General features: G+C 41.8%; 1 protein-coding gene and 1 non-coding gene across 4 annotated transcripts; one reads left to right on the forward strand and one right to left on the reverse strand.

The window, feature by feature from the left end:
• trnav-uac lies at nt 1–76 on the reverse strand. Its single transcript has one exon. It is a non-coding gene; the product is annotated as a tRNA-Val (tRNA).
• A 1,198-nt stretch (nt 77–1,274) lies between these two features.
• On the forward strand, nt 1,275–8,548 carry LOC121531867 (ubiquitin-like protein 3). 3 transcript variants are annotated; one of them, XM_041837406.2, is made up of 6 exons: nt 1,275–1,575; nt 2,109–2,287; nt 4,839–4,947; nt 5,308–5,394; nt 5,656–5,733; nt 6,547–8,548. In XM_041837406.2, exons 2-6 carry the CDS (start codon nt 2,261–2,263, stop codon nt 6,597–6,599), a joined length of 354 nt encoding a protein of 117 aa, XP_041693340.1. In that variant the 5' UTR covers nt 1,275–1,575; nt 2,109–2,260; the 3' UTR covers nt 6,600–8,548. The 3 variants fall into 3 exon arrangements, with proteins under 3 accessions (XP_041693340.1, XP_041693333.1, XP_041693325.1); XM_041837399.2 differs by having other exon boundaries at nt 1,275–2,287; XM_041837391.2 differs by lacking the exons at nt 1,275–1,575; nt 2,109–2,287 and adding an exon at nt 4,376–4,681.
• Nucleotides 8,549–9,568: the final 1,020 nt, after the last annotated feature.

The following is a 9,568-nucleotide window of genomic DNA, read 5'->3' on the forward strand; positions in this document are numbered from 1 at the left end:
TGGCCCCCCGTGGGAATCGAACCCACAACCCTGGCGTTGTAAGCGCCATGCTCTACCAACTGAGCTACAGGAGGCCACATCACAGATAGATTATCAATTACAATTTATATCCCCTATTATTGGTATCAAATTAAGATTTTAAGATGAAGACAGTCCAATCTTATTGAAAAATGGGCTAGAAAACAAACTACAAATAGCTATGAGTGAAAGTCTACAATGTGGGGATATTTTCAGACTGTCATTGTTTCTAAAAACAACTTTGTAAAGAGAGGTTATGATTCCATTGACAATGAATATCGTTTGTGCTTGATCTTTCTCTGGTTGAGCTTTTACAATGTTGTTTTGTCAGTTGAACTGTTTACTTTCAAGTACATGTGTATAGCAGTTTGCTAATCCTTTTAATTCATAAGACATTATAAACTGGGTGGTTGGAGACCTGCTGAAAGCAGTGGTATATCAGACCGTATACCACGGGTGTGACAACATTTATTTTTACTGCTCTAATTACGTAGGTAACCAGTTTATAATAGCAAAAAGGCACCTCGGGGGTTTGTTGTATATTGCCAATATACCATGGCTAAGGGATGTATCCAGACACTCAGCGTTGCGTCGCACTTAAGAACAGCCCTTAGCCGTGGTATATTGGCCAAATACCACACCCCCTCAGGCCTTATTGCTTAATTATACATTCTATTGTGTTTTGTTGTTGGTATTTCTGTTTGGCCTGCTTGTTTTGTTACAGTTCTTTTTAACCATTTTTAATTATTCCAAAGGGCTCAAAGCTTGTTAAAGCATCATGTTGCAAAGCAAAGCATTGCACATTACATAAGTGTCTCCGTACAATGTTTTGTGGAGTAAGTTATAATATGATGTTTACAAACATTGCTTTTAACAGACAACCTTGAGGTCATCAGAACAGTATTTTTTTTTAAATAACAAGATGATTGTGTACTGACTGTTTCATGTCCATTTGTATTCTCACTCATGAGAACATGTACTGTTATACTATTTTATATCTGTAAATGTGTCGAGAGAAATGACTTTTGTAAGTAAACTTGAATTATTCAAAATGAAATCTGATTTGTCTTAACTTTCATTTATTATTATTTTTCCAGGCTTTCTTTAAAAGGTGGCTTCAACACAAATTATCCAAATGTATGTTGATTGTTGCCTTGGTGTCCTAACTTGTTCAATCAAAATGGAATCTTATGGCAAGACTGCAACTCCCAGACATAGTTTGTTGTGGTGTATTTTCGTTTCCTATGTTGACAACCAGCTGATTTTCCTGTGTCTTTAAATGTCCTGCCATTATTCTTCAACAAGCAGCAGCTAGGTTCGATGTTTTTTTTGACAGAAAGAAACCCTCGAACATTGGATACAATTAACCATTGGGATGCGTAGCTAAATCTTTTAAGTACTTGTTTTATACCGGCACGGTCTTCGAAACTGTGAGGTTATTAGTAAGATTAAGGGTAGAGATATCGCTGTTTGTCTTTTCTGTTCCCACAGTTCCGCTTTTCTGCCGCAGTCCGATATTTTCAGCTATCCTTAGCTAGCTTTTTTGATTTTTGCCAGGTAACTAGCTAGCTAATAAGTTAACTTTACCTTTCTGTCAATGTTTCCGTAATGAGCTTCTTCACTCAAACTTAATCGTTAGTGAAGTATATGTTTTCTTCAAGAAACCAACCTTGTAAATTGCCACAACACAACCCATAAGTAACGTTAGCTAGCTAACTTAGCTCCTTGCTAGCTAGCAATGTTACTAGTTACATATATTGACCGGCAGTAGCAGAGGGTTTTGAGTAAAAAATAACAAATCCGTTAAGGTTAAAGCAACGAGTTTAGAGCCATCTAATTAATGTGTTTGTGACTGTTAATAGCCAGCTAACTAAGGTCGTGTTGGCAAGCTACTGAAGCTAGCTGGCCAATTAGCTAATTTCTAGCCAAATGCTAGCTAAATAGCTACTGTCTGACAGTGAGTGTATTATTGGCAGACAGTGGTTGATTTGCCAGATAAGCTTGTCACCTTGCTACCTACTAGCCGCCATCGTTCGCAGATCTCACATGAACGGGAAAATCTAGCAACCAATTTGTTTTACGTTGGTCAGCGCGCTTGAGTAGGTGCTACACTGTGGAAAGCAGAGAAGGAAAGCGGGGTGAGAGTAGTGAAACGCACACAGTGCTCTGTGCCAGGGGTTTGGCCCCGTCTCAACCAGCGAAGCGCAATACACTCTGTTCTGTTCAGAGCGGCTTCAGAACCATGACAACTCAACGGGATCTCGATATGGTGAATATTCATTGCAACCCAACACAATTACCCTTACTGCATAAGACTCAATGCTGTGCCCCGTATGTCTAATATTGAAATGGTTACAATGCATGTTATATTTTCCATGTCACTGGGTTAGGGGCTAGGATCAGGGATTAACGTTAACACTCTCACAAACAGAATAGCTGTTTCTGTAATCACCATCTGTCAAACTACATTTTGAGATTGACCCAAAAAAAATTCTAGAGGTGAACTGATTGTCTTCCTATCCCGAAATCACAGCTCCACCCCCTTGGATACTGTTAATCTCCAAACAAACCCAGTTGACATGTTTAAAGGCAAAGGACTATGTCCATGGCACTGTTGTGTTAAATCAGGGATGGAGAGATTGTTCATAGGGACTGAGGAGAACCAGTCAATTTTAAATCACAAACTATCTCAAATCAATGAAAAGGTTGGTAGCTTACTCTAGACTGCCTGCCCTATTGTACCTATGCCAGCTTGTAGTGCTCTAGAGTTATTGTCAACTTTTGCTAATATTTTGTAGAATCCCTCATTGTCATATTTACGTTGATATTTGGGTAATTTAGCAGATGCTCTTATCCAGAGCGACTTACAGTAGTTTCCATTGCACACATGTGTTGCACAGACCTTTTCTCTCACTTCAAAGCTGAGTTTTTGAAGTTCATGTTTGTCTCTTGATTGGATAGTCTAAGAGGATATCCTTGATGGTTAAAAAAAGAACCAAGGGCTGCTAGGCAGATTTGAGTTTGTTTTGTTTGGTTGCGGATGAAGGGAAGGGGGGGGGGGTGTAAAGCTTGTTAATGATGACATTGGTATCTAACCCCACTCAGAGGTTATGCAGTTCATAGGGGGAGGGGAAGAGACTTCCTCTTTTTAGTAGGGTTGGCGTGTTTGTAAACAGCTCAGTGTGGGACTATCCTGATGACACAACTCGTGGCACAGATTCTTTGTTCTGGCTTCCCCGATTTACCAGCAGATAAAGTATAGGGATAAATGAACACATTTAATATGTGGGGAAATTACCCATTCATTTATTAACGCAACTTTGATATTGGTATCCAAAATATGATAGTGCTGGTAATGTTAGGATCTTTGTCATGATTTCCAAGCCATTTGTGGGATACCAATATCTACTCTGGTGAAGGGTTTATTTATGTGGGGCAGTGGCTCTGTGCAGCGTGTTACGATCTGTCAACTGATGGAGAGATTCAGAGGGGTGGAGTGTGGATTCCGGCCATAGGCTAATGATGCTTCAGAGCATTTTTCACTACTAGAGGTCCTGACCTGGGGCTGCTGCCACCGCAGGAGGGAAGGCTATGAGCCTGGGTCTCTTCCTGTGTAGGAGCTGATGTGTATGCTTAAGGCTACTTACCGGTAGCGGATGTTTTATGAGTGTCAAATTGATGAGTTTTTTAACAGATGCCATTTACATAGCTTATATGGAGTATCTGACAGGAAACCTCTGAGTTGCACTACTTCATGTGAAATTGTGTTTTTTCCCTATTGCCCAAATGGATTTCAATATCCATACGACTTACTATGTGTTGAACTAATTTCTCCAAAATAATCATTTGGTGGGGGGGTGTTATTAATCATTTAATCAATTATTCTCTGTGGCATTTGGGAACCCTGAACAAACTGCCTTATCTTCATTTGTTTACTTCATTTGGGTTTCAATGAGAGCATATATTCCCAGCCAAGCTCTGCGCACACACAATGTTAATGATGTCATCATTAAACCAAGGAGCGATTGAAATCTATGAAAGAAAAAAAATGCAATTACCCAAATCTCCTAAAAAGTCAACAAGGAACTTCCTTTTGGATTCTAACAAAGATGAAATGGTCCCTGTTTTTTTTAAGAGCCTTTTTAAGGCTTTATGGGTAACATGTCATAAGGTGCTAGTACAATTAGTGCAACAGCATGGCCAACACATTTTCACTTCAATTTCTTTTAAATGGGTTCATTTAGTGGACTAGGTGTGTACAAAGAAGAGCAGGGAAAACCCCTTTTCTAAAAGCTCCCCAGCCCCCTCCCTCCTTCACACACACCACTACACCCCCGGGTTACGCATTGGCCATGTAAATTTAATAACGTATCCCAGGGCTGTCTGGGACACCTGGGGTTATCGCATTAGGCCGACAGCCCAGAGAGAGGAGCTGCTCCCAGCCCCACAGCACTGAAGGCTCACTGTTCTCGACCCCCATCCCCCCCAGCTCCACCCTTATCTGTGCATTGTCCTACTATAGGGGCTCACTTCACAACGAGCTCAGTCCTCTCTGAAGGAAGCAGCCCAGTCAAAGGGGCTGAGATCTGCACCAGAGAAATCTAATTAGACAGGAATGCCAATTTCGGCGCAGGCTTCCGAGGGTCATCTCATGTCATTCAAGGTGAGAGAAAACGGAAGGATTCCATGTGATTAGGCTAAGCTACATGCTTCTCATTGCTCGATGGGGTGGAAGTGTAGACTGTATCATTCTGGAATTTTGTGGGATTTCTGTAGAGCATGTGTAGGATTATTAAGATGTTTTGTTTGGGCCATTCCAGGTGAATCTGCGTCTTATCCTGGTCAGTGGGAAGACACAAGACTTCATCTTCTCCCCCAATGACTCGGCCATGGACATCGCCAAGCACGTCTTTGATAACTGGCCCTTGGGTGAGTTTGTGCATTTTGGGAGGTGGACCAGTGAACAACTACAACACTGTCTTGTTTTATATTGAGTTGTATTTCAGAATTAATCAGGTCATTTTGCAATTTTCTTAATTATTCTTAGTCTGGGTCGGATTTAGGAACATGCTTTCTGTCTCTTGTCACGGGGACCACTTTACAGTTATTATAGGAAAAGTTGTTACACAATGCCTTGTCTCAACGCTATATGCCACCTTCAAACCCCTGACGATGGCAGTCATGTTTGTGGGTTCAACCAGTGAGTGTCTGTCTGGCACAAGTGATATTAGACTTTTCCCCTCTGCTTCTGAGTGTTGCTCTAATGTTGTTGTCTCATCTCTGCATCAGGATGGGAGGAGGAGCAGGTGGGCAGCGCCAGCATCCTACGCCTCATCTTCCAGGGACGCTTCCTGCATGCCAGCGTCACCCTGGGAGGTACTGGATGGACCCTCTTACACAGACATAACATAACATCACCCTCCCTGTCTAAAATGCACTAGTGAATACTGTATGACCTTTGTCCTTTGAAATTAAGTTTGATTTAAAACGTGCCACAGTTAAGGACATTCACTGTAATTAACTTATCAAAGATGGAGAATGGGCATTCTGTGCATGTTTACTAATGCCATAATTAAAGAGGATTATATATTCTCCATATGAATTGTTCATTGTGTCTCTGTCCTTTTGTTTTCGAAGCTTTAAAGCTGCCCCCTGGCCGAACAACTGTCATGCACTTGGTTGCCAGAGAGACCCTGCCAGAGCCTAACTCCCATGGTGAGAACCCTTCTCTGTCTCTCTGTGTCTCTCTCTGTCTCTCTCTGTCACTCACTCACTAACTAACCATCCCACCCCATCCTAGCGCTCAGGGACCAGTGGTGGAAAAACTACCCAATTGTCAAACTTCACTAAAAGATGCCTTAATAGAAAATGACTCAAGTGAAAGTCACCCATAAAATACTACTTGAGTAAAAGTCCAATAGTATTTGATTTTAAATAAAACTAAGTATCAAAAGTAAATGTAATTGCTGAAATATACTTAAGTATCAAAAGTAAAAGTGTAAATAATTTCAAATTTGTTATATTAAGCAAATCAGATGGCACCATTTTCCAAATTTACAGATAGCCAGGGGCACACTCCAACACTCAGACATCATTTACAAACGAAGCATGTGTGTTTAGTGAGTCCGCCAGATCAGAGGCAGTAGGGATGACCAGGGATGTTCTGTTGATAAGTGCTTGAATTTGACCATTTTCCTGTCCTACTAAGCAGTCAAAATGTAACTTTTGGGTGTCAGGGAAAATGTATGGAGTAAAAAGTACATTATTTTCTTTAGGAATGTAGTAAAGTAAGAGTTGTCAAAAATATAAATAAAGTACAGATACCAAAAAAGAATACTTTTTATTTTATTTAGCCTTTATTTAACTAGGCAAGTTAAGTACTTAACACCACCAGTGTCAGGGACAATGTTGAGCTGTAATTGTTCCAGCTTTAGGCCTTATTGTCCCTTTAAACCTGAAAGCCTGGTGTGATATTTGCTATTTTGTTGTGTTATGTCAAGTTTCTTTGTCTCGTCCTCGTCTTTGTAGGTCAGCGTAACCGGGAGAAAGCCACAGAGACCAACTGCTGTCTGCTCTTGTAAAAACAACAACGAACAACAATCCTCTCCCTCCTTCCACGCCCCTCCCCCACGTTCATCCTCTGCTTGGCTTCTGTCTGCCCGTCATCCCTGGATTTGGGGAGATCACAGGAAGATGTGTCACAGAGCTGTCAGCGGGTGGTCTGTCACACATTTTTGTTGCACTCTGGTCCAATCGGTGGCTTAGGAATTATGTATTTTATTCAAATCGATTTTCTCTCGTTCACCTTTTTGCCAAATTCTGCCTTTCTTCTCTCTGTTGTAAAATCATGTTAAGAATTTGTACATATAATCTCTGTGGTTACCCAGGAGGAGCTATCCTGGGTGGGAGGGGGAATATACAGGTTTTGAAGACTCACCTTACAAAGAAACACTAACAAACTATGACTTTGGAACTTTGACCCGTACTGTTCATACAGTGGTTTGCATTGCCCTTGAAGACTCGGCTTACAGTTTGCTCCATGTATCTTTCTGCTAATGAAATGGGAGTTCCCACGGGTCTTGCACTTAACTGGGTTGTTTATTTGAAAGTGTGTCTTTGAAAGTTTTTATGTATGGTCTTAATCTCCCCTTCCCGTCTCAGAGGAAGAGAGTAATATCCTACTGTTAGACAAAGTGCTGTCCCCGACGTAGACTGTGTACAGTAGTTGCCTCCTACTAGCGGGGAGTGTTTAGTCTGCCTTGCACCAGTGGACTGGAGTGGTGCGTCTCTCTGTGCCATGGGCCACAGGTGTTTGTTCCTGGACTTGGACCAACACCAAGGAAGAGTTCAAAGTTGTAAAGGGACAGCTGTCAACACCGGAGTGTATGTGTGTGACGTTGTGTTGGATCACCTCCTAGAGGATGAACTGGTCTAGCTAGAAGAAGAATCTAAACTAACTCCTACACGTCCTCCCCCTGGTTGTGAAGCCTTGCTTTTTACATTTTCTTTTAAAAACCGAGTGAAAATATTTGAAGGAGTGCTTCTGAGTGACCATTTTGTGTCATTCTGTATGGCTTACGTCTCTGACCGTTTAGACTATACTACATCCAGTCTCATGAGGAAGCCCCCTATCCTCTCCACTCCCCGTCTGACCTGAGTGAGGAGTAAGGGAATGGACACCAGGAGCCAGTCAACAGAGTGAGGTGGTGGTGGGAGGGTTTCATGGCCTCCTACAGGACATTAGGTATAGAGGCATGGGAGGGAGCAAGTCCTTGGAGAGGGTACCCTCTGGGAAATGATGGCGGTGGTATTTTACCAATTTTTTTGTTTGGATGCTGTCGGATTTTGTTTGTCTTTGATTGTGGAATTATTCCGTAATCGTTAATATTGCAATTTAAAAATGATTTTTTAAAGTCTTGTATTGTTTGCTCAGGTTTAATTGTCTGGGGTTGATTGTCCCAGGGGTTGGTATGTATATGTCTGGGAATGCATATGAATTTTAGATGATCATGTTCTGTGTGTGAGTGGTCGGCTGGGGAAATGTCTGTGTGTTGAGACAGTATGGCTGCGTTTACACAGGCAGCCCAATTCTGATATTTTTTTTTCACTGATTGGTTATTGGTTTTGTACTGATAAGATCTGATGTGAAAGGTCAAAGACCAATTATTGGAAAAAAAATCTTAGAATTGGGCTGCCTGTGTAAACGCAGCCTCAGTGTGTTTGAGAGGGAGTGTGAGTAATGGGTGTTTGTGAGGTGTGTGTGTGTGTGTGCATGCGCCTAAATACTGAGCGAGTGTGTGAGAACTGGGGGATAGCTATGCAGGTGATTGAGTAGGAGGGCAGATTGGTCTTGGCTGGCTGTGGTTTCCATGGAAACAGTGTGGCTCCTTCCTTTGAGTCGTTTGGTTAGTGTTTATGTCAACCAATGTCACTGCTATGAAATTAGGTCAATATGAATATATGTATAAAATAAAAATAATAATGTGGTCTGCTTGACGATATTATAAATTAATAAACATCTTTAAATATATATTTTTTTCTTAACTAAAAGAATCAAAACCCTTGCTTGGAGAATATGCATAACACATTTGGGATATGCCCTGAAACAATTATATTGATCAATGTACAGTGAGGGAAAAAAGTATTTGATCCCCTGTACGTTTGCCCACTGACAAAGAAATGATCAGTCTATCATTTTAATGGTAGGTTTATTTGAACAGTGAGAGACAGAATAAGAACAAAAAAATCCAGAAAAACGCATGTCAAAAATGTTATAAATTGATTTGCATTTTAATGAAGGAAATAAGTATTTGACCCCTCTGCAAAACATAACTTAGTACTTGGTGGCAAAACCCTTGTTGGCAATCAGAGGTCAGACGTTTCTTGTAGTTGGCCACCAGGTTTGCGCACACCTCAGGAGGGATTTTGTTCCACTCTTCTTTGCAGATCTTCTCCAAGTCATTAAGGTTTCGAGGCTGACGTTTGGCAACTCGAACCTTCAGCTCCCTCCACATATTTTCTATGGGATTAAGGTCTGGAGACTGGCTAGGCCACTCCAGGACCTTAATGTGCTTCTTCTTGAGCCACTCCTTTGTTGCCTTGGCCGTGTGTTTTGGGTCATTGTCATGCTAGAATACCCATCCACGACCCATTTTCAATGCCCTGGCTGAGGGAAGGAGGTTCTCACCCAAGATTTGACGGTACATGGCCCCGTCCATCGTCCCTTTGATGCGGTGAAGTTGTCCTGTCCCCTTAGCAGAAAAACACCCCCAAAGCATAATGTTTCCACCTCCAGGTTTGACGGTGGGGATGGTGTTCTTGGGGTCATAGGCAGCTTTCCTCCTCCTCCAAACATGGCGAGTTGAGTTGATGCCAAAGAGCTCGATTTTGGTCTCATCTGACCACAACACTTTCACCCAGTTCTCCTCTGAATCATTTAGATGTTCATTGGCAAACTTCAGACGGGCCTGTATATGTGCTTTCTTGAGCAGGGGGACCTTGCGGGCGCTGCAGGATTTCAGTCCTTCACGGCATAGTGTGTTACCAATTG

The sequence above is a fragment of the Coregonus clupeaformis genome, chromosome 2, assembly GCF_020615455.1.
Source record: "Coregonus clupeaformis isolate EN_2021a chromosome 2, ASM2061545v1, whole genome shotgun sequence".
NCBI lineage: Eukaryota > Metazoa > Chordata > Actinopteri > Salmoniformes > Salmonidae > Coregonus > Coregonus clupeaformis.